Genomic DNA, 26,254 nt, shown 5'->3' on the forward strand with positions numbered 1-26,254 from the left:
GGAAACTGCAGCACTTTTTTAAGGGTAAAAATTTAGGCGAGAAAATCATATATTTTCAAGTGATTTTCAAGAGGTTAACACTAGTTTTTCTAGATACTTTCCTGCTCTTCTGTTCAACCTGTCTTTGTCACTTTGTGCATTTGATGTAAGGGGTATACGAGAACAGATAGGGGCGGCTGTGGCTCAGTGGTAGAGCGGTTGCCTGCCAATCGGAAGGTTGGTGGTTGATCCCCGCCCCTGCAGTCATTGTCGAAGTGTCCTTGGGCAAGACACTGAACCCCGAGTTGCCCCCGGTGCTGCGCATCGGAGTGTGAATGTGTGTGAATGTTTATCTAAGGAGCAGGTGGCACCTTGTACGGCAGCCCCGGCCACAGTGTATGAATGTGTGTGAATGGTGAATGTTTCCTGTAGATGTAAAAGCGCTTTGAGCAGTTGTTAAGACTGGAAAAGCGCTATATAAATACAGCACCGTTACATTTACATTTAGATAAAGAGGCTAGTTTCAAGGCAGATTTTTATTTTCTTCAAGAAACGCATGCCTTAGCTTAAGATTTCAATTTTTGGAAAAGTCAATAGGGATATAACATATGGTTGGCTTATGGCAATAATAACTCTGCTGGTATAGCTATTCATGGAAAAGTACTTAAAACTGTTTAATGATTCTTAAATGATTCCTGAAGGTGGATTTTTGTAGTTTTGAATGTATGAATTAAATTTTTATTCTGGGTAACAAATGGATATAATAACAGCCCAAATAACACAATTTGATTCAAGGAGTATGAAACTGAAATATATACTTTACTAAATACCTTCATAAATGCTAAACTACTGGTAGTAGTATTGGAAAAGTATCAGCAATCGCACAAAAGATTGCCACCATCATAGATCTTTAAAAGACACATATTGAGAATTTAATAACTTATGCTTGCATCTTTATTCCTGTGACATGGAGAGTAAATAATCCAGATCAAATCCAGTTCAGGTGGAATAACAAAGATTTATCAACAAGATCCCGGATTGACTTGTGGCTCATATCAAATTAATACCGTAATAGATAAAGTAAAAGAAGTCAAAATACAACCTTCAACCTTCACTGATCACAAAATGATATCTTAAACATTGCATACAAAGAACATGTTAATTAGATGTAAAAGACAATATGTCTCAAACAAATATGAATAAATTAACCGAATTAAAATCTGAGTTGGAAAATGTATATCAATATTTAGTATGGGTTGCTTTTACCAGGTCTAGACCGAGATGAATGGAATTGGTGAAGAACACAAATATTTTCATAGCTTTTAAAAAACAAATGCCAGTCTTAATAATATACATAAACTGAGATCAAAGACCAGATATCTGAACATCCCCCTGAAATCTCGAATTTTGTGGAAGAATTTTATAAAAAATCTAATTCCGAGTCTTAAAAAATCTGCTTTCATTTATCTCTATAAAAAATGAGGCACGAGGAATTGACCAAACTCAAAATGACATCTTTGATCAAGCGCTGTCACTCTATGAACTAAAAAATAATATTAGTAAACTAAAAGCAGGGCTGCCAACTCTCACGCATTGGCCGTCAGACACACGCATTTGACTGGTTTCACACGCTCACACGCCACACCCCCGATTTCTCACGCTGAAGTGTCAGCCCGGTCGGCAAATCGATCGACTATTTGAGCTTTCCGAGACTGTGAGTGAGTTAAAGAGCCCTCCCCGGCTTCAGGTATCTGCTCTGAGTATTACAGACCAGACCCGTCCGTCGCTTCGTGTCTACTCTCTCTGTAAAGATAGAGGTGAGCAGCGCGGCTGGTAGCGTAGCAACTTCAGTTCATTTTAGAGGACTCGCAAATCATGGACACCAGAGATGGGAGGAGTTATATTTAGAATGTGCACAAAGTTGTAAACATGAACAGAAATCTGATGAAACACATCTGAGCTTTACTATACTATATATACGATACTGCAACGTTGGGCCACTATTGTGCTCTCCTAACCTCTTTGCATCTCTAAATGTAACTGTAAATAATTCATAAATGTTTCATAAAATGAACAATAGTCTTTATTTTCCCCAAAAAGTAAATACAGTAAGTGGGGCACAGAGGAGGAGGGCCCAACATTACTGAACCTTGGCACAAAGGTTAAAGGATTAGAATATATGTAACTCAGTGGTTCTACTTCTTTAGAATTTCAGTGGTCTTAGTTTATCCCTCAACATTAATTTGACTTTGGGTCCCTGGTCCCTACACCAGGCAGGGACCCCTGGACCTGTTCACCACAGACCCAAATCTTCTCAGCTGTTGCTGATATATGCTCCTGTCTCTTCATGTAGCTAATTATGTTTGGCACATTTTCTGGGTCAGTTCTTATATAATTAGAAATTAATAATGTAAATGCTAAATTCCCTAAAACCTGTTGATACTACAACTATGCAAAGGTTCTTAACCCTACAGTTTTGCACATATCATGTAACACTTGATTTCTACATTTTTTTGAAAAAAAACTCTCCAGAAAGTGCCATTTAATGGTGTATTTTTTAAAAAACAATTCCCCAGACCCCCCTAGGGAGAGCCCCATCCCCTCACATATAACAAATCCCAATTTAAACCCTGGAGGCTAAAGACCCAAAGAAATTGCTTTGTACGCGGCAAAATATGGGTCCGCCCCCCCAAATCTCACTCCAAGGTTTTGGGAAAGTTGGCAGCTCTGTAAAAGAGAATAAAGCCCCAGGTAATGATTGTCTCTCTTGTGAATTTTACAAGGTATTTCAAGATCATATTCCTGAATTTTTACTTTACATTTACAAAGAGGCTATAGACCTTGGCAAACTTCCACCAACTCTGTGTCAGGGTGTAATTACTTTGATTCCTTAACCTAATCAAGACAATCTTATGCTTGATAACTGGAGACCCATGACCCTAATTAATAATTATTCTCACATCTTTGCACAAAGACTCAAGGCCTGTCTAGACACAATTATAGATGACTGCCAGTATGGATTTATACAAGGAAGGCCCATCAGTAACAATATTTGCTTGATCTTAGATTAGATTTTTGTCAATACCTCAAAAAACGTTGTATAGTGATTGCAATAGCTCAATTAAACATCCATCTGGATCAACTCATAGATTCAACATATCCCGTGGTATAAAACAAGCAGAATTCAGGGTGGGAAATTAGGCGGGTACTTTTTCAAAGTGGCTGGTGACTTTGCTTTTTAAAAATCCACAATGATGGTTGGAGTGGTTTTCAGCGCTAGTCTGTCTAGACTAGACTCAGTCGGACTCAGTCGTAGCTCGGAACGTACATTTATAAATCCTACATAACATCGTCATCAGACTTACTTATTGATGCACGCACACAGTAGTATCCACAAGTTTTTCCAGTGCGGGGATAAAGGAAAGTGTGATAGCATTCCACATAATGTGATAGCTTTCCACGCCTTTTCTCTCTTGCTCGAGACCGCTGTGTCCAAGCCGAGGCGCAGAGCACGGCCTTACCGCATGCTGATATGTTACTAGTCCAGGCAGAGCGAGCTACCATACTGGCAGGGAGAGCGAGACACTGTATCATTACAAAAATCTACAAATTGCAATGCCCGATAATTAAAACAGGTACAGGTGCGTGTTGCAGTGATTCCATAATTTTGACAATTATTATTATTATTATTATTTAAAAAATTGAATAATGACGTACTGAAGCAATTCAAAATATGCTATTTCACTCTTTTATAAAGTTGAATTCCGGAAAAAGTGTTGATTTCCCAATTGATTTATTACGGTCACTTGCTTACATATTCAGAACGCTTAATGAAGTTTAATATTACAATAATTGCAAGAGAATATTTTCATACAAAGTATTTCATGCTGTACCCACTGGTTGGGTAAGACTGTTGAAGGGTAGTAATGTGTCTAATGGGCAATCAACATTTAGAACAGATGTTTTATTAAATAGCATTGACACAAAGGATGAAAAGTGCAATTCCAGACATTTGACACATTGCCCCACAGTTGCTCACAGTCTTTGTTCGGGTGGGTGGTGATGATGAGGGGGGGATGATTTGTTTATGTTGCAAATTGTAATTTTTGTGTGTTGTGTTAAAAAATTTGCTTTCTGGGTTTAGGTTTCCCCTTTTGTTTCCTCCTAGCAGAAACCACCATGACTTTATACTGAAGTTAATGCCAAGGTAGTCTATATCAACAATGTTTCATTTACGAATAATTCCTGTGCCACCAGAAGTTTGGCTGGATGTTCCTCATTTTCCGCTTTCTTTGTGTTGGCATTCTTAACACTGATCGATTCGGGAAACATCCTCTAAGCTACAACCAACTATCAGCCATTTTATTTCCAGAGCTTGCCTCCCTACATGTTCCACCAAAACAAGTCCCTTCCCTTTGGCTTTTTTGCAGTGGCACCAGCAAGAAATGCCAATAAACCAGAGCATGTTCTTCTTTTTTGTGAACTAGCCAGAACTTCCTTCGCACTGCTTTTGAGATAGGTCTGACAATGCAAGACTAATGGGTGTTGGTGGCATAGTGGATATGACACATGCCTTTGGTGTGGGAGACCCGAGTTTGATTCCCACTGTGATACATGAGCCAATGTGTCCCTGAGCAAGACACTTATCCCCTAGTTGCTCCAGTGCGACCTCTGACATACAGTTTATTGCAATTGTAAGTTGCTTTGGATAAAAGCATCAGCTAAATGACATGTAATGTAAGGTGCTTTTGGATTGGCTGTTTTTTCAGTGTTAACTACCCTTTTCACATAGATCCCTCAATAAATCCTGACGTGTAATACAACAGCGGTGGGACTGATCCTCAGCTCTTTGGTTTGTCATGTAGGCACCAGGTCCATGAGAAGGAGGAGTTCAAAGCCTTAAAGACCCTCAACATCTTCTACCAGGCAGGAACCTCCAAGACCGGCAACCCAGTGTTCTACTACGTGGCCCGCAGGTAGGACCTGGGCAACCTAGTGTTTTTGAGGTTTTTCAAGTACAGAGTAGTGCTTAATCATATTCATTCATTACTAAGCACTTAGTTTCACTTATGATCATTTTAGCCTATAGAAACAGCCATCAACCTAAACAGATATAAACATACTGTAGAGAATGGTTGGCACTTGTGTAAAGTATAAATCTTACGTATTGCCGAACAGTATAAAAACACAGTTAAATTGTTATTTAGAGGTGGAAGAGGAGCAAAGTATGTTGACTAGTGATAACTGAACTCAGTGAGGCTTTTCTTCTTCCGGACTAAAAAGGGTCACATTATAATTTTGTTTGTGTCTCTGCACTCCAGATACAAATACATTTGTAAAAGCACTTAATGTAACATATACTCTAGATAGAAATATACAATAATACAACAGTTTTATAATAAATATGGCAGTGTTGTTGTATTAGCTGACATTGTATCGTAATATGTTTCTAATATTTTTACCCCGCCATATAAAACATGACAAAATATTAGAGCTGCAATGGTTTGTGTATAAGTGCCGAGCTGTTCTGTTGCAGAGGCCACTGTAGAGTGCACACAGCCACAAACAGATTACATAGTATGATAGATTGATATAGTTTGAATTCTGCCCAAAACTTTAAGCTGGACGTTGTTACGTGTGCTAGGTTAGCACCAAAGTGTATCGGTTGGTGATGGTTTTCAGTTACACTGTGGCTTGTCTATATCCACAACAGTCTGTTTCAGCAAGAAATTTTACTACGTGCATGTATTTTCACCGATGTCCGTTTCCTTCTGCTTTCTTTGTCTTGGAATTTTAAACTCTGGTTGATTTATGATGATTATGGTATATGCTCCTCAGATATATGCATGGTTAATTAAATCAACTGGCTAGACTGTATGTCCAATCTGAGTTTTCTATCGCACAACTAAAACAACTTTTTAATCTACACGTTCCACCAAAACAAGTTCCCTCCCAAGGCTAATTTGCAGCAGGTCCGTGCAGAGCTTAGCTGTTCATTTTGTATTTTTTACATTTTATAGCATAAGAGATGCTTAGAAATGCCTATTTCCTTTTGGGCGGTGTAATAAATACATTTTTTAAATAGTGTGCAAAAGTTTCCAGTGGGAAAATCCCTCCCTAACAAGAGGATTTTGTCTGTTTTTGATTTTTTGGGGGCATAATCTGAATAGTGATTTCTGTTTACTGTTACACTCATACAAAATATTAAAATCACCTTTCAATATAATTGTGTCCAATATAGTGTTGCACCATATATCGTTTTTTGTCGTCATTGCAATATCAACTGGCTCAATATACATATCGCGAAAGGTTGCGACATATTGCAATAGACACTATGAGATTTTTTATTGGTTGAAAGAAAATATCAGTAAACTACACTTTAAAGTGTATATCATTCTTTTTTAGTAGTGCCTTTCATTGTCAGTTCAATGTTCAATTTGTTTATTAAAAGGATGTTAGAAATGATTATTTGTTTTCAATTTAACAAACACTTTGTTGTATTTTAAAAGAATACCGAAAGCAACTGAAAGGCAGAACTGAGTACACTGTTTAATATCTGTTAATTTATTTCAAGCAATATCGCAATTTTCAACAACTTTATTGCATATTTTCCTCATGTTGTTCAGCCCTAGTCCCATACAATACCATCACAGCTATCTTTACAGCATCTGAATCTACTATGGTTTTGTGTCAAACAAAAATTCATCTTGACTTCAGAAATGTAACAATCCCAACTCAGTGTCACTAAGTAGGGGTTTTCCAATCAAGATTTTTGGCCACATCTTAATCTTAGTCCTATTAATATTTGCCCCATACAAATTTGGATCCAATACTTGAACTAAATATTGATTAAATATGAATGTAACACACTGAAGAACTGTAGCCAGTTAATCTGACATTGTTCACAAGCTTCCTGATCTAAATACTGAAGGTGTTGATTCAAAAACAGGTGAATGTGCTTTAAATCGTCTGATATGATGATACAAGTTTAAATGGAGAATGTAAGACGTCTGCTGACGTGATACAATCACTCTGTTAAAGTTGTTGGAACTACAGATTGGTTCACTCTGATTGTACAGTGAAGCTTCTTCCCTCCAATGATCTTACTGTCATACAAACCAACAACAGACAAACAACTAATTTTAATTAAGGCTTGTTCTCAGCTTTCTCACAAAATTAAAAATAATTAGTGCCAGTAGTGATTGTTAGCACCGGGTAAAAATGATAGTCTGCTACCTGAATATTTTGTGCACTGGTCTTTGATAATAAGAAAGAGAAAGGAGAGATGACAGACTTGAGATTTAACAGAACAGTGGATTTTGCTTAACTCTGTCTGAATGCATAATATCATTTGAAAAAAACACAGTCTTGTGTATTTTTCCACACAGAGAAGAAAAGCAAAACTATCTTGAGATCAAAGTGTGACAATTAGGGTTGGATAGACCCATCCAGCCATATCAAATGCCTTTTCGGCATCAAGAGAAACAAGCAGGCCCCTCATTACCTTATTTCCTCTATAGTTAAATCCACATCATGGAGTTTGCTTTGCTCTTCTGTCAGTTTGGGAAGCCCTACTGGCTCTATTAAAGAACAGATTTCCTAATTGGTAGAGGTAGATAATGACCTATAGAGATCAGTAGGGCTGGGAAATATATTGATTTTATATCGATATTGTAATATAGTGAAATCATAAGTGTTATCTTTTCCCGGTTTTACAAGCTGCATTACAGAAAAGTGATATCATTTTGTGAACCTACCAGACTCTTCTAGCTGTTCTGTTATTTGCCTTTACCAACTTGGTCATTGTAGCCACATTACTGATGATTATTTATTACAAACCTCATTGTGTAAATACTTTGAGAAAGCACCAATAGTACAACATCTTTGCAATATTGATATTGAGGTTTTTGCTCAAAATATTTGATTTTTCTTCATATTGCCCAGCCCTAGAGATCAGTGTAAAATTGTAGAGAAATCTTGTTTATTATGAACATTATTGCAACCAGTTCCCCATATCTTCTACATTTCCAGAGCAGATCCACCTTTTTCTTGCTAGCTGGTGGAAAAGCATGCCCTTCTTGGGTTCTCCACCCCCTTCTCAACCTCATCTATTCTGGTGATTAAGGTGGAAAGTTCTGTCTCTTGAAACAATATACTGGCAAATTTTCTTTAGACACTTGTAGTTGGCTGCGTTTTTCGCCAGCGCTGCAAAAATGTTAACGATATCTGCCGGCGATGTGTTTTGAGACTGTAACCTGTCAGCTCCAGGTGCAGCACCACCATCTTTGCCTTGTATAGCTTCAGTTCCGCCCCGGGCACAAATGCTTCTTAATATCACCACGTCCTTGACTTTGCCATTAGACACTCTTTGCTTCAACAATGTTTTTACTCCAAACTGAGAACAAATGTTCTGGTTATGGATAGTGCTGTCAAACGATTAAAATATTTAATCGCGATTAATTGCATTAAGGTCATAGTTAACTCGCAATTAATCATAAATTTTTATCAATTCTAAATGTCCCTTGATTTCTTTTTGTCCCATTCGTTTTTCTAATTTTTATGCTCTTAACAACGTGGAAAAGTGGATTTGGCTTTCTTTGTGCAAATGTTTTTTAATTTAAAACAACATTGGCATATAGCCTAGTAGTGTTCAATTTCACACTAACATCCTCACTTGGAGCAGTCATTCATACTTGGAGCAAATAATCTTTCACACAGCGTAACACTGTCCATCAATAAAATGCTGAACAAAATACTTTGATGAGGCGGCAGATAATTTGCATCAGCTGTGTGCTTGGTCATCAAGTGGTATTTCAGACTGGACGTGCTGCGATGATAGCTTGACAAAACACACAGATCACTTTGGCCTTGTCAATGGAACCATTGTATGTGTATCGAGACAGTTTTTTATGCAGAGGCATCCACTGTGAAACATTTACCTCTTTTGAGTTACAAATGATTAAGGTCGGTTCTGTTAACATATTTTATTGTTTGTTAATTTACCGTCCTCCTGGCCCTGCAGGTATCTTCCTTACTGATTTTAATGATTTACTAACCTCTTTAATCAAGCTGGAGAAAGTTTTAATTATTGGAGATTTTAATCTTCATATTGATGATATGTCATGTATTGCAGCTACAGACCTCATATCTATCACTGACTCTTTTAACTTCACGCAACATGTCTCAGGCCCTACTCACTTAAAGGGGCACACCCTGGACCTTGTTTTCTCATTAGGTCTTGAGATAGTAAATGTGAGTGTGAAGGATGTCCATGTAAGTGACCATAGTTGTGTTTTCTTTAATTTAAATTTACCACGGGACCCCCGCCTCTGAGAATTAAGGCTCAGAGGAGAGTTTTTAGCCAGGATGTTGTTGGGAAGTTTTCTATCTTGTTTGATCCATGCCAGCTAAGAGGTGGTAGTGATGTAAATGTGTGGTGGGGTGGTTCCTGACTTTTTCAAACATGCTATTGTCGAACCTGTTCTTAAAAAGCCTAGTTTAGACCCATTGCAACCCTCGAATTATAGACCTATATCTAAACTCCCATTCATGGCAAAAATTCTAGAGAAAGTGGTAGTAGAGCAGCTTACTTCTTTCTTAGAGATAAATGATATTTTTGATAAATATCAATCAGGTTTCCGTAAAAAACATTCTACGGAAACGGCACTGGTGAAAGTTTCAAGCGATATTCTGATGTCTGCTGATTCTGGGAAGCATACAGTGTTAGTTTTGCTGGACCTTACATCTGCCTTTGACACTATTGATCACAATATTATGCTTAATAAACTTCAGGCTCTATTAGGGATATCTGGATCAGCTCTGAAATGGTTTTCATCTTACCTTACCGGTAGAAGTTTTGGTGTCTATATAAATCAGAACATGTCGGATACTGCAGGCTTATCGAGTGGTGTTCCTCAGGGTTCTCTCCTGGGACCGATCCTTTTCCTTCTGTATATATTCCCTCTAGGACAGATAATAAGCCAGATTCAGGATGTCTCTTATCACTTGTATGCAGATGACATTCAGTTATACTGTTCCTTTAAGCCTACTGAGTTATTTAAACTGTCATCTTTAATGAATTGTCTGACTAGGATTAAGCAGTGGCTAAATGACAACTTTTTAATGTTGAACTCAGCCAAGACTGAAACTTTAATTATTGCTCCGGAGCAGAGCATCCCTCAGATTAAGAAACACATTTTTGAGTTAAGTTTGTCTGTTCAGCCCAGTCTTAGGAGCTTAGGTGTTGTTTTTGATGCGGCCATGTCTCTGGAGAAACACTCGAAACAACTTATTAAAAACTGTTTGTTTCAATTAAGAAACATTTCAAAGATAAGAGCCTTGGTGTCAAAAGCCGAGTTGGAGATGATCATTCATGCTTTTATCTCGTCTCGCTTAGACTATTGTAACAGTCTTTTTATTTGTCTTAATAAGAAGGATCTTTGTCGTCTCCAGACTGTCCAAAATTCTGCTGCTAGGCTTTTAACCCACACGAGTAAAAGGGCACATATTACTCCGGTTTTAGCTTCACTTCATTGGTTACCAGTGATATTTAGACTAAACTTCAAAATTCAGGTCCTAACTTTTAGAGCCCTACAAGGACAGGCACCCCCATACATCTCTGACCTGATACAGCTGCGTACATCCTCACGTAGTTTGAGATCAACAGGCCAGAGACTATTAGTTGCCCCTTGTACACATTTTAAAACTAGGGGGGACCGCTCATTTCAAGCTGTTGCACCCAGGTTGTAGAACGCTTTGCCTCCTTCCATGCGCTGCTTAGACTGTGTGGAACACTTTAAAACTCAGTTGAAAACTCTGCTTTTTAAAGAGGCTTTTAACTAGATCGTAGGGTGGTTAGGCTGGTCTTATGTGTACGTGTTATTCTTTTGTTTTTATTTTTATGATGTATTGTATTTATGAGAATTGTTAAATGCTTTTGTTGTGAAGCACTTTGTGATCTTCATCTGAGAAAAGTGCTATACAAATACATTTTACTTACCTACTTACTTACTTACTTACCATTTGGCAACTTTTAAAAAGTCAACTTTCCATTCAGAAGCTTATTGGCATCCATTTCGGTGTATTGCGCACGCCATCCACTCAAAACGTTAGCCTACTACTGGCCGGCTCGCAAGCCCAAGCAAGAGTGTGCGGCGTGCCTGTTGTTTTTTTTCTGGTCTAGCTAGATCCGGTGTAGTTTTAACGTTACTAGTTGTTGAAACAGCACATGAAAAAAACTACAAAGTTGGCTAGACCAAAAATAAAAAAATTGATGTCGTTGCTTTAACGCCGTTAATAACTGACAGCACTAGTTATGGATCTTTAAAAAAATAAATGTAGTAAAACAGGATGTGAGGATATACAGGATATTTTTTTTAAAGTATGACACCTGTAAATACCATTAAAAATGCACTAAAATAGCACAGTTAACTTCAATTGGCTAACTTCCTGTTGAGATTAGGTTACACCCCCAAGAAGCTTTGTTTTATGACTCAACATGTTACATATGCTTACCAATTTTTTTCTACAATTCCTGTCTTATGTCATAACATTAAAACTTACCAGGCCATTCACAATCTTCAGAATAAATCCTCAGCAAGCAACATAAAGGTCTTAAGGCTTTCCTGAACACTTTTTAGGTGAACCTGGTCTACCCGCTTGGAAGAGGACATCAAAACGACTATAACTTCATCTAGCCAAAAGAAGGCACTATGACTAAAACTCACTTAGGGCTGGGCAATATATCGATATTATATTGATATCGTGATATTAGACTAGATACCGTCTGATTTTGTAAATTCTTATATTGTAAATGGGTTAAGTGTTGTCTTTTGCTGCATTACAGTAAAGTGATGCCATTTTCTGTGTTAGACTTTTACCTGACCAGCTCATCTATTATTTTTACCTTTGCACACTTATTTATTATATACCACATATTATAAATTGTGTATCTACATTACTGAAGATTATTTATCATAAATTTCATTATGAAGATAATTTGTTAAAGCAATTGTCAACCCTATAATATCTCCACAGTATCAACTTTCAGGTAGACAAGAATATCACAATGTCTGATTTTCTCCATATCGCCCAGCCCTGAACTCAATATTATTATGTAGATGTCCTCAGGCCATGACTCTTATCAAGCATGAGGAGTTTGGTGCAGATTGGACAATGTATAGTCTAGTTACAAACCACTTCCTGGTGGGACAAAAAGTGAAATTTGCTGCCTTGCCACGCCCACACCAAAATGAAAAGCTTCTCAATTTAGCTTTGCCAAGGTCTTTAGATTGTACTGAACAATTTGAAGTAAATCGGGTTAAATCTGTAGGAGGAGTACGTAAAAGCACAGCCCCTGAAAATGGCCAAAATCTTCCATAATTGGGACAGAAAATTCAAAAATTGACTTTCTGTTGGGTTTACTGGATGTCTCCAAAATGCTTTTTTTTGCAGGTCTGGATATGATACACACTTTATGCCTACCAAAGTTCATACATCTACATTACGGTAGAGTCTCAGTCATAGTCCCACCTACTGACAACTGGTCAGACAGGAAAACCTATAATCAGTCCACGAATTCCTATTGAATTTATTTTTTATTTAACTAGGCCTTTATTGGTAATTTGTTCACTATTTTGTTTGTGTAGACCTTCTTAGGCTGACTACTCACTAATCAGCAGGACCAAATGTAGCACAGGCATCACTGTTATGAAGATAGCATAGAGTACAGCAGTCCATAAGTGTGCAAGCATTACTGAGATAGGAGCATTGATAGTAGCACTCCAGTTGAGCCATGTATTCAGATATTTTGAGTCAAAACAGTTCTTTGCAAGACAAATGAAGGAGCTGCTAAGTTGACTAACTTAGTCATACATTCATTGTCAGAAGTACTCCAGTAAGTAGTGTATTTTTTATCTATTCAACATGGTTCAGGAAGTATTAAATCCGTTCAGCATAGCTAAAATAGTCAGGCTGACAGTTTGTTGAATGTCAATTAGGAGTTTGTCACATTTATTCCTTGAGTTAGCAGCTTTGGGCTTCTTTGAAGACAGTGAGCTTGCTGTTGTTTTTAGGTGTGTGGAAAAACGGTCAAAGTTTGTGGGAGATGTCCGGACAAACATCCTTTGGTCCCCAGAGTCATTCACTCCTCTTTTGTCCTGATAGAATCCTGTGTCAAAAAGAGCCGATTTTTCCTGGTAACTAGACGTGACCTCTGCAATCCTTGCAGGTGATTGACCATCATGCCCTTCAGCTCTGCTGTTAACCCAAAGTGGTATCTCTGTGAACAGTGCAGAGTGCCACTCCCTCCCTGGCATTGCCTGATGGGTTTGCCCACAAATAGGTCTTGTATAACAGGGGCAACCTAAGATCGTGGCACGGGTCTGCTCAGCCCATGTCAAGAGCTTGGTTATATTTTCTTCTTCTTCACAAGCCCAGGGGTTATCCCCAAGAGTCATCACCTCAAGCCCCACCAGCTTATCAAATATCCCTTTAGACAAAAAAGAGAAACGATTATTGTGCAAAAAGAACTTAGCCAGCTTTGGCAGCCGATCCAAAGAGCCAGGCAGGATCTGCATGAGATAGTTCTGTGACAAATCAATGCTCTCCAAGTTGTGCGGCAAATTTGTGGGCACCGTCCAAAACCTGTTGTGACTGAGGTTGAGAGTTAGGAGACTTGCAAGGGTGTTGTTGATGAAGACCACTCTCTCCAGCTCATTGTCTGAAAGATCCAGTACTTTCAGGTTCCAGTGGTAAGCTGTGTCTCTTTTGTCCAGCAATCGTAGATGGTTGCCTGCCGCTCGGATGTCCCACAGAGACCGCGGCAGGGCGGGGGGCATGGTCTCCAGGCGGTTGTAGGACAGGTCCAGGGTTCGCAGGTGGGCATAGTGGGTGAGCTGATTTTCCAGACCCTGCAAGCTGTCAGAAGAGTAATATAAAAAAACAGTTTGTTTAGATAGCTCTTATAAAATGAAATAAGGAAATCCATTTTATTTCCAGCCTAATCATAGAAGCAGATTCACGCTGTAGGATTCCCCCTCCACACCCCCTCCATTTGTGCCTCCCCATCTCTCCCTCTTTCTCAGATTCTTCAAGGTGGGAGGTTGGGGCAGGGTACCGAGTAATTTTTCATTTAAATTCTTTAAAATGCAACAGAAAGCAGTAATACAAGTATCTGAAACTCAAATATTTTGGGGAGAGAACCCACAGACCCCAAGCTTCCCCCTCCTCCCTATTTTTGAGGTCTTAAAGTGCAGATATTATGAAAATCCCTTTTCTAGGATTTTGGGTGTTGTTTTGTTACTTGTGCTTCCACACACATACAAAAACACTTCCATGCTGTTTTGAGTGAGATACTGGTTTCTGAATGTGTTTTGCCTTCAGTCTCCAGGTGAGCTGTTCCAAATCGGCACAGCTTTCTACGTCACTAGCCAATACGAGGTGGCTAACCTTGGCATGAAGTGCGCCCTCGTTTAGAAGAAGTCTCCCTGCAAATCCTGCCTTGTTCTGATCAAAGCTGGAGAAAGAGTTGTCTAGCTGATGTGATCTTACCCACTTACTGTGCATGTGCGACTCCCAACAAAGATAGTATAGAAGTGAGATGTCTCACTCTGTTGCTAAAACAGAGACCTAAACACACACAGGGTGAAAATAGGATCTGTAGCAATGGATAGTACAAGAAAAATATGGTGTTTTTTCAAATGAAACCATGTAAACCTATTTTGGTACAACTTCAAAATACAATTATTTTTATAAACCTGAAAATGAGCATAAAAAGGGCGGTTTAAGGTTGGCAAGTATTACTGAAAGTGCTTCCCCTCTGCAGTATATTAATAATCCTCCTTAACCTTTACATTGCAAGTGTGAAAGCATTTGATGAGAAGGTGAGCTGCTATCTTATCTTTTATTTAGTCATGTTAGAGGTTTAGACAGGTCTATCTTTAGGATAGTTAGGTATTTGTAACAGTCAAGTCCTGCATGCAGCGACCTTCAGAGCACCACAGTATTCTGGCTCAGTATAGCTAGTTTGCAAAGAGAGAGTACTAAAAATTTCCCCAAAGATGTTATTAGGGTGGCAGGGAAGGACGGCAAATTATTTGGCTGTTGGTTGCCTAAAATAATTAAAAGTTTTTTGTTGTTTTTAATAAAGCTGACGCTGTTTTACTATCCACACAAATATGTCTGTCCTCTTTCAAACGTTCTTAACCTACCCTAGAATTTTGGAGGCCTGCTTTATGGTTGCAAAACTAACTTGGTACCTTCTTTTACCTCTTACATGCACAGAAATTGTTGAAGTGCATGCCTATAACCAAATTACAGTGCAGAGCTATAGCTGCTTACCTATTGAAAGAGAGGTTGAGAAAGTGGATGTTGTGCTGCAGACCAGGCGGTAGCTTGGTTAGACCACGTGAGGAGCAGTCCACCACACGATGTCCCCTGCTGCAGAAGCACACAGTGGGGCAGATAGACAGCACCCAACCTCCTAGCAGTCCACACAACAGAAGGAGGGGCAGGCAGAGCAGACAGGCAGAGCAGACAGGCATGGCCAGGGCTCTAAAGAATGAGTGAAGTGTTAAACTGTATAGGCATTTTGAATGAAATGTAGAAGAAGACGATGAAGAATGTTAGAAAGGTTAAGGGTTAACACTGTTAAATGTTAAATAGTACATTTAACATTTAACAGTGTTAACCCTTAACCTTTTCGTATTTAATTTTCCACATGTATTATAAAAACACTAATGTTATAAATTGGTTCATTGAAATTATGCCTGTTACTACTACAAAACTGGTTTTATAAGGGTGCTAGTAATTCTGAGTGCCAACCAGCTTGAAGCTGAGCCAGTGGGACTGTAGTTCGGAGTGCTGCAGTAAGACTCAATTCATTCAGGGCGACACAGTTACTGTGTCCAAAGATGCAGATGTTCTGCTCTAAATACCACAGCTCCATGTGTGTTTTTGATCTTTTTGAAGAGGACTGTGGGACATGTTAACACAATAATTTCTGCACACCATTGCATTATTCGTTCATTATGGCAGCTAATGCTCTGTGTGCTTGTGCCATCGATTTGACTTTGTGTTTTGTTTGAATACTGTAATATTTCATTTGTCAATATCTCCATGCAACACTGAAACGATAAATCTGCCTAGTGACAGAGCAGGGAGTAGTTTTGTCATAAGCCAACACAACATGTAGTTTACTGCAGTAACAAGATGCTTAATGAAATGGCTCAAGTGTAAGTGGGTTGTACATCCTTTTTTCCCATTTCAAATCACTCACCTCATCCTTTCTAGTGCTGGTCTGTCATCTCTCCTTTGCTCCTGCCTTTTGTGCTTTTTGGTTGCTGTTTGGAAAGTAGCGGTCTCAACCTTTTCTCTGGTTGTTATGGATGTTGTAATGTGCCACAAAACATGCTGCCTGCAAGTGATGGCCCCCGTCCTGCTCACCGCTCTGCAAGCTCCAAATGCTGCCGGAGGTTTAGGTAAGGGAAGGAGAGATGCATAGGGCTAGAGAGAGAAAAAGAGAGAGACGCAGAGAATGCAGCAGCTAGGCGGCCCAATCTGGTGCTGATGAGGCAAGCAAGTGTGTGTGTGTGTGTGTGTGTGTGTGTGTGTGTGTGTGTGTGTGTGTGTGTGTGTGTGTGTGTGTGTGTGTGTGTGTGTGTGTGTGTGTGTGTGTGTGTGTGTGTGTGTGTGTGTGGACAATGGAATGCTTAACCGCAGTGAGTGAGAGAGAGGGCTCTCTTGTTCTCTAGTGCCCATGTGAAATGAGGCTCTTACTTGGCTCTGTTGTGGGTGGGCGTGTCTTGAGTGGGCTCAATGCTTGGCCCCAAAGGACTTTTAAGGACAGTTATACATACATTCCTTTAGAGTAGTATGCTATAGTGTTATACTGCTACAGCGCCACCTATTGACCAAATGGCACCAGATTCATTATGGTCACTCAGAGTATATGTTCAGGAGATTTGACATTTTCTGTAATGTAAGCACTGCTCACAGCATTTGAGCAAACTGAACCACATTCAAACACTGTGGCCAAAACTTTAAACTATATTATTTCTTGGTATGACCATCCAAAGCTCTAAAACAAAGTTCCCAACAATGGGCCACTAGGGGGCGCTACAAATAAAAAAAGTTTACATCTCATGAACAGCTAATCCGATTTTTACAAAATTTGATGGGTACCATCTAGGGCAGCGGTTCTCAAAGTGTGGGGAATTGAGATATGACAGGTCGGACGCGCCAAACGGAAGAACATTTTCTTTTTTATGCCTTTATGTCTTTATCCGGACAGTTCCAGGAGTCTCCCGCATATTAATAGCTGCTCCTTTACACCCGCAAATGAGATCTCCTAGAATCTGAAGCAAGACTGCAGTGACTGCACGCGTGTGCGTGCTTGCGTGCGTGTGTGTCACTATATTATATACCACTATATAGCTATTTATGTCACTATAATGCAGCCAGTGTGGGAGCAAACCGTCCTCATAGCTGTCTGTTGCAGCTTATTAGATTGATCACAACCACAATCTAAGTAATTTTAACTAGGCTACATGCAGTCTAAATTGAAAGAGATATGAGAAAAATTTAACCTGGAACCAAAGTGCCAAAACAATGATTGACGTGACGCCGGCATGTTATTTGTAGCGGCACAAACTTTCGCGCCCATAGATATATGTTTATATATCTGTTTTGCGCCGATGGGTACCATCCCAGTGTGGAAAATAACACAACATGGATTAATTTGTGACACGGACTTCAAAGGTTGTTGCGCCAGTGCCAGCAGAGAGACACAAAGCAGATGGGCCTAATCAGCCAAAAAGCCAACCTAAAAGAAAATATGATAAAGGGTATCTTGCTCTTGCATTCACGGCAGCAGTGGTGGAGGCAGAGGAGAGACCGATGTGTGTTATGTGTCTTAAACAGCTAGCAACCGACAGTATGAGACCCAACAAATTAAGAAGGCACCCAGAGACCACACACCCCAGTCATGTCAATAAGCCAATTGATGTCTTTCAAATAAAACTTGCAGAATATCGTCAACAGGTGACTCGCATGGTAAAAGCTGCAAGCACAGATGGCTTCATATGGACTAGCATTCAGAATTGCACAATGCAAAAAAACAGCGCAGCAAAATTAAAAGCTGTCCCCCTGTCAAACAACACAATTGCGAGACGTATATGCAACATTTCAAGTGGTCTTGAGGAACAACTCATAGAAATATTAAAAGACGAAGCTACTGACAGCAATAAAGACTGCTTGTCCATATCGTACGCCCGCTTTGTGAATGGCGAGTCACTATAAGAGGATTTGCTGTTTTGCTAATACGTAAAAAATAGGGCTGGGCAAGTTAACGCGTTATTACCACGTTAACTAATTAATTAATTAACGCTGGCAATTTTTCTTTATTATTGTAAAAGTTTGTTGCTCACAGGCTTTGTAAACACTGCAAAGTTAAATTTTCTTATCACTGGAGTACTTCCAGTCTGAAATATCACCTTGACAGTTGATACCAGCACATCATTCAGCAAAACACACAGTGGCGCGAGGCTTCAGCAGGGTACGTAAGATGCAGCGTGGGGGTAAGTTTAGATAAACAAAGGCAAGAGAAGCTAACAAATTTCAAGGTCGACGTGGATAGCTACAGACTGCAGGCCCGTTAGGGTTGTGGAGGACATCGGTCTGAGAATCGCAATGACGACGGCAGGTATGAGATTCCCTCGACACGCACCATCATACTCCCAGTTGAATGTAAAGGAGAGGATTGCAAAACATGCACCCGCTGTTTCTCTTACTAGGGACTACTGGACTCACTGGGTAACCATAATTATCTCGCTGGACGCGCTGTGTCATTCACAGGGAAGCGCTCCCTCCGGTCAAGGCAGTTCAGCACTGAGCTGAACATGAGGTTTTGGCAGAAGTTGTGAGCGTGGTAAATTTTATTAAAACCTGACCCCTGAAAGCGTGACTGTTCTCCGCACTTTGTGAAGAAATGGGAGCTGATCACACATCTGTGCTGTTTCACAGTAAAGCACGGTCGCTCACCCGGGGCAAAGTCCTGTCGCCCGTCTTTGAGTTCAGGGCAGAGATTCGGATGTTCTTGGAGGAGGAGCGCATGCATGAGTCTTAACAATTTTTGTTTAAACTGGCCTTCCTCAGCGATGTGTTTGGCAAGCTGAATGAATTAAATCTTCAGCTTCAAGACAAAGACAAGCACCTACCGTACCTGGCAGACAGGATCACTGCATTCATTCGAAAGCTTGAGGTATAGGGCAGGCGCCTCGATCAGCAAAATATGGATGTCTTTGAGATCCTGAGTGAAGTTGCTGAAACCACTGATTCTGGAGACACCACAGGGATCCTATGTATTAAGCAGCACATCTATTCCCTGAGAAGATTGTTTCAAAAATACTTCCCAAACAACAGTGCTCAGTATGCCTGGGTTATGGATCCATTCAATGCAGCAGGTTGGTAATTTGACATTTTATTATACTCATTTATTATACATGCCTTTATTTATGTTGTATGCTACTTACTAACTGGAATGGATTGTTGTCAAACAGATTTCTTTGTGTTTATTATGCAATGACAAATAAAGTAAGCCCATTTATTTCTATTCTGTCTGCAGCACCTGCTGACTTTAGGTCTGCTGATGAGGACCAGTTTATTAAGAAGACATCTGACCCTGAGGCTCAGGTTTAAACCTCAGACTCTTAGTGAATTCTGGTTTGGAGTAGAGAGGGAGTATCCACTCATTAGGCAGAGAGCTGTGAGCATTCTTCTTCCCTTTGCAGCATCATATCTCTGTGAGATGGGCTTTTCTGATGTTGCTTCATTCAAAACAAAGTAAAGATATCAGCTGAACATTGAGCATGACTTGAGAGTGGCAGTATCAAGCCTGCAACCCCACTTTAAGAAATTGTGCAATGCAAAACAGACTTATTGCAGCCACTATTGCAGGGATAAATAGACCTGTCTTGCCAAATGGATTTCACTTCATTTTCTTTTACTAACAGATTGCAAAGTGGCACTTTTATTTTGGAACTTGATACAAATTTTGACACAGCTGCACTTTTATTTTTTCTTTATTTTTGAACTTGCTGTTAGTTGATGTAGATAGTTTGTATTTAGATACAACTTGTTACTATACTGATACTACTTGTTACTTCAATAAATTGGAACATTTTATGCTTGTTGCGTATTTCATTAGCATTGTGTTGGGGTGATGCGGGCAGGTGGGGCTTGAAAATTCCCCCTTGTCCAGAGTGGGGAATGCCCGAAAAAGTTTGAGAACCACTGATCTAGGGCGACTCCTGAGGCTCCACTAACAGCGGGTATTGATCGGTTGAAGTTGGCGTGGCCTTTATGACCAAGTTTGGATTAACCATTTACATTTACGTGAATTACGAGAAATTAACACGGTAGATGTACAATGGGTAGCTGACCTGACTTACGAAATATTACACATTTGGACCACTAGGTGGCGCTACAATGACGTCTAACGTGTTTTGTCTTATAACTCCCACACTATACATCGGAAATTAAGTCTTTACATCCACGTGTTCACAAAATCAAGCCAAGCCGCCTGATATAGGCCACGCCTATTTATGCTCAAATTCTTTTTGCAATATTGTGCTAAATACTAAAGCAACTTTTTCAAACTTGCCCTAGGTCTTACAACAGATCTGTATGAAACCTGCTACCAATGTAGCATCAACAGATGGCCGAGGCAAAAATGTATTCTCAGAATTTTGCTGAGTTAAAGTTTGCATGACGACCAAACACATTTTCTGCAGCAAGCTACCAAACACATATCATGTCATATCTTTGCCAAAATAAATTATCCACAAAGCCCTGGAGGGCAGTGTTTAGCATGCCGCCCCTATGCTCTTTTCCAAATTTGGCGATTATTGGCCATTAGGGGGCGCTATATCAACGTTAATTTGTTTTGTCTAAAAACTCAATGCATTTAAATGGGAAATTTGCAACTGCAATATCTCTGCCACAGTAAATACTATCAACAACAAACCTTTAAAGATTATTTTACATGCCGCCCCAAGGCTCTTTACTAAATTTGGTAAAGATAGGAGGGCGCTATAATCAACATAGACCATTTTGGCCAAACAGCACTTCTAATTCATAACTTTGTAACTTAATAAAAAATCTAGTAGAAACATACTGTCTTTTGGAGCTAAACACTAACAGTCTGTTCTGAGGATGGAAATCTATGAACTTAATTACTTTTCAGGGAAAACTGGGCTATTAGAACATCTGTGCTGCACTGAGGTCAATTGAATGTTAAAAAAGGCTTTTAGGACCATAAAGACAAATAAATAATAAATTAAATGGAACATGAATCTCAAATATATATTGTTATCACACACACAGCAATGCCACACAAGCATTTGTGTTGTCTAAAATATTTGGATTCATCCAGTGCAAAAATATACATATTGAACATTATAACACATATAAAGGACAATTATTTACAGTTCTTTCATAAAGTGTATCAATCTATAACTGCAACTTTGATTTAAGTTGCAGCTATAGAAGGAATTTCTCTCCCAAGAGAGGTTAAGCATTTGGTTTGGTTTTTTAATTTTTCCCCCCTTTCAAACAATACAACACAAAATACAATAGAACCGCTGGCACGGAAGTGGAGGAAAAATACAATTGCATTCCGGCCCAAGGACGTGGCAGCAGAGATACGCAGTCGAATGCAGGACGGGTCACAGACCCGAAGGCCGATGCCGCGGTAGTAGAAAACTACAACTGCATTCTGCCCCGGGTCACAGAGAGCCGACAGCATTCTGCCCCGGCTCCCAGAGAGCCGACAGCATTCTGACCCGGGTCCCAGAGACCCAACAGCATTCTGCCCCGGGTCCCAGAGAGCCGACAGCATTCTGCCCCGGGTTCCAGAGAGCCGACAGCCGAGGCAGCGACTGTAGAGCTACAGTCCAATGCTCTCCCAATGCTGATACAGTTATTTGCAGCAATGTCCCAGTGAAGTGTGAAAACAATATAGAATATACAATTAAAAAGTCTTGGACAGAGTTTAACACGTTTATTTTTGTAGTCTTGTTGTTGTGTGTGCAGATCGTGGATTGTTATCCCTCCTCAGGAAATCCTACCGTTAGTTGGCAGAAACGGTTGCGTCGGTGTTGCAGGTTTCATCAGATGTAGCTACGTTAATATGGAACAACACAAGCATAACATTCAGAAATGAGCAAACTATATAAATAAAAAAATTGTTACTTTAACAGTTTTTTTAATGTTTTTCAATTGATTGCAACAAATGTGGTCACGAATTTACCTGTGACTCCATCTGGAAAATTATTTGCGATATCGTAATTTTGACCCTCTGGATTTACCGTTGGACACACCACCGCATGAGACGGGACGGAAGACATGGGACGCTCCAGGCTGCAGCCATACCCGTCTCCCAAATTTGGAAGAGTGCACCGTGAAGAGATGGGAAACACTCCTCCTAATTTGGTTGAGATATGATATGTGTTAAGTAGCTTCTAGAGTAAATTTGTTTGATCGTAAAATTTGCTTTGTTTAACCTAGCAAAATTCTGTGAATGACATTTGGCGCGGCCATTTGGAGATGCTACATACCAGATTTTGTGCATATCTGTTGCACGGGCTAGGACTAGTTTGAAAAAAAAGGTTTCACGCTTAGCGCAATATTGCAAATAGAACTTTGAGCATAAATGGGTGTGGCCTATATCAGGTGACTCGGCTTGATTCAGGGAACAAGTGAATGTTAAGATTTTTATGTTTGATTTGTATTGTTAGAATTATAGGCAATAACACGTTTGACGTCATTGTAGCGCCACCTAGTGGTCCACATGTTTTTTAGTAATTCAGGTCAACTACCCATTGTACATCAATCTTGTTAATTTCAAGTAACTCACTTTAGTGTAAGTGGTTAATCCAAACGTTGGTCCCATAGGTCACGCGCACTTCAACCAATCAGTACTCCACTGTATTGGGCGCCACAGGAGTGGCCCTTAATGGTACCCATCAAATTTTGTAGAAAATCGCATGAGCCGTGAGATATAAATATTTTTGTATTTGTAGCACCAATGGTCCATGGCCAATTTTCGTGAAATTTGTTGGCACTGGCACAATGAGGCATGGAGCCCAGTCATAACTGCTTGCAGTTCTAGTTTGAAATGTATTGTTATTACATTAGACATTACAAAATCACTGTTGTTTAAATAGGAACAATCAAACAAAGGATGGTACTCCATAATGGTATTCTGCGCTAAACAGTAGCACATGTTTTTTTTTATTGGCTCATTGCCATCCTAACAGGTTCAATCTGAATGTAAATTGAGGGCCTGTTCATTAGTTAAGTTGTTTAGCATGACTATAGTATCCCTTGGGCTGAGCTTAAAGAGCTAAATAAATCATATTGCAGTGAAGTCATTTACTTTGTTTTTTGGTCTGCCAGATTTGAATACTTTTAAGTCATTTTAGCCAGACAGTTAACACACAACAGAATTATTTGGTACGTGGAAGTGGGTTTGCTTTTAATGAACTTACTTAACCCTTGTGTTTTCTTCCCATTGACCTTGAACTTGTTGTCCCTCCAGGTCAGAAATTGAATTTTTTTTGTACGTGATGTTTTTTCCGATGCCTTTGACGCTTATTTTACAATATTTTGGGCTCTTTTTCGTTTTAAATAAATCAAATTTATATGGCATTATACCTATTTTTTTTTAGTTAAAACAAAGCAGAAATTATTGATTATTTTGACTAATAGTAAATAAATTTAGTCTTTGTAAATTCTGTATTAAAGCAGAAACCTTTTTTTAAATGCTATAAAAGTAACTAAAACACCCAAAATGCAAGGAAATTTATCATTTAATTTACTTGTGAAGAACGTTGTATGGGTTCCATATAACATACATCCATGCATCCAGGTTATACCTGGGCAATTTCTTGAAAGAAACCCATAAAATTGACATAAAAAACTTGGTTAAATTTGTTTAGATTAATGTGTTTACTTGAAATTCCGAATGCTTAAGATAAAAATAAAAGAAGCACATCAAATTAAAAATATACAAGATATACAGTACATTTACAGAAATTTCAAGCTTCATGATCAGGATTATTACCAATTTGCATAAAGACAAGATGACCAAACAAGAAGATTACATTTTGCTACAGTCTTCTTATGACTCATAGCCTAGAAATGACCTATTATAAAAACCAAACAGTTGAACAGATCAATTCATCCATTAAAATGCCTAAAGGTTACCTAGATTCAGATACACATAAAAAAAATTATCTTTTGCCCCTGGTCTTAATTTCCACCCAATTTAATCCAGATACATTTAATAAAATCCGTTTTTAGATATCTCGCTAACAAATAGCCTGATGGAGGTTCATATTTCTAAAGGCCAACAAAATGATCTACAGTGAAACCACCTGTAATTGATTTGCAGTTCCATACGTCTTATTTTGTGTAGTTCATTTCAGTGTGTTTTGTCTTCTGACAAAGACTCTACCCATACGAGCAGTCTATTTCTGTTTCCAATGCAAAGACCCTGACAGTCAGTAGTAGGTGCAGGTGGGAGTTGAAAAGTGCTAAGCCTGGGGAAGATGGGGTGAGTCCTGGGGATGGGGTCCTGTTGCCAGTGGTTTCTGTTTTATGATGGTAGTGGCCAAATTTCCACTGGCACACTAGAGGAGCATAACTCTCATAAGGGATTGTTTGGTATTTGTGGAATGGGCCACCGAAAGAAAACGGGAGGGTCATGTCTTTTTTATTCTTTGTTAAGGGGAGGGCCATGCATCGGCCCCCATCACTAGCAGATGGGTCCCTGTTTAGTCAGCCAGAGACCATGCGATTTTCCAAACTGAATAAATCTCGCCCACACACATAAACGCAAAACTGCTCTGCTAGTTCCATCGTATTGTATATAAGACATCTGAGTCCAAAGCAACCAGTTCACGTGTGGAATTTGTTATTGCCCAGTGTGCTTTGTTAAATGGTGTCAATGTTTTATTGTTTTATTTCATCTGAATACTAGTTTACTAGAGGAGTAACTTAGTATTTGAAGTAATGCAGGAAATGTGCATTAAGTTTCCATGCTTATTGTGTTTCTATAACAATGTTAGTGGTAGACGAGAAAAGCAGAGGTTAACTCTTACATGTCATGGTTGTATAAAAGCCATACATGCCTTTTTTCCCCAATCATTTTGGAGGGTCATAGAAAAATGTATTACTGGCAAAGGGAGGGTAATGTCTTTTTTGACCGAAGACCCCAAAACTCCTCCGGTAGCCCCTTACATAAAAAAATGAACAGACCCTAAGCAAACATTTTGTAATTCCATTTTTTTTACTTATTGCACAAGCTTTACAAAACAGTCAGTTATGACTTAAAGTCAGATATTGTGAAATTTGCTCTTGAGAAATGTTTTGAAAGTTTTGAAACCTGCTATATAAAATTCCAAAGTGTGTAACCTAAGTGTCAAGGGTAATTAACCTTCTTTCTTTTCAATTGCACATGCTACGTTACTCTGCATATAGTGAATTAATGAGACACCAAATATTTGCACTCAAGACTGACTCTATCTTCTATGTCAGATAAAACATGAGTCAGCCCATTTTTCTAAGCAGATGTAGAAAACCCATGGGCTTGCATTTAGCCTGTTGTATTCACACCTATTAGTTTTAACTAATCAGGACAATTCCTGATTAGTTACATAATTACGGTTTGTTCTCACCACATCATAACTTTTCCATCACCTGTAAGATGAATACAAAGGTTCCTGCATGCGCACAGGTTTGGCAGGGCGAAGTGTTGGAATAGAAAGCATTTTTGATTCACACTCTTCAGGTTTGGGTGACATTTCCACATGGTGATAAAGAAAATACATCCTGGGTTTGGTGTGAGAATCCCTGTAGTTTCCTTTGTCAGTCACGGTTCTAGCTGCCTAGAAATGACGAAAGTGGATGCAATGGGAGAGGGTTTGGCACTTAAATTCACTTATGGTTGCCCAAAGCCCTCATTCACTTGTGCCAGGCATGATCTTGACTGAGGTTTACAACCTCCAAATTTGTGTATGTGTATAGCAGGTTCTCTTTGGTTTGTGAAGAGGTTGCTAGGACAGAGTTTTCAACAATCTCTGTGCTTTTTATTTCTGAAACATCTACAGTCCCATCGCTTTTTTGTACATCATTTCCATCCAACTTTTGACCAAATGTAGTCCCTTGATGTTTATTTCCAAATGTAGTACCTTGTGACATATCTTCTAACTCCTCG

The 26,254-nt window shown here is 39.2% G+C and overlaps 2 protein-coding genes across 4 annotated transcripts in view; one reads left to right on the top strand and one right to left on the bottom strand.

The window, feature by feature from the left end:
* Window positions 1-26,254, top strand: part of nf1a (neurofibromin 1a) — a 204,789-nt gene that overhangs the window by 116,016 nt on the left and 62,519 nt on the right. For all 3 annotated transcript variants that reach the window (XM_034866988.1, XM_034866990.1, XM_034866989.1), the window contains one exon: window positions 4,845-4,955. In XM_034866988.1, the coding sequence (XP_034722879.1) occupies window positions 4,845-4,955 (111 nt within the window). The remainder of the gene's footprint in view (window positions 1-4,844; window positions 4,956-26,254) is intronic.
* Window positions 12,537-16,573, bottom strand: omgb (oligodendrocyte myelin glycoprotein b). The gene is made up of 3 exons (XM_034867000.1): window positions 16,256-16,573; window positions 15,319-15,531; window positions 12,537-13,896 (listed from the first exon to the last, which is right to left on the bottom strand). The coding sequence occupies exons 1-3, from the start codon at window positions 16,258-16,260 to the stop codon at window positions 12,909-12,911; spliced, it is 1,206 nt and encodes a 401-aa protein (XP_034722891.1). The 5' UTR covers window positions 16,261-16,573; the 3' UTR covers window positions 12,537-12,908.

The sequence above is a fragment of the Etheostoma cragini genome, chromosome 3 (genome assembly GCF_013103735.1).
Source record: "Etheostoma cragini isolate CJK2018 chromosome 3, CSU_Ecrag_1.0, whole genome shotgun sequence".
Classification (NCBI taxonomy): domain Eukaryota; kingdom Metazoa; phylum Chordata; class Actinopteri; order Perciformes; family Percidae; genus Etheostoma; species Etheostoma cragini.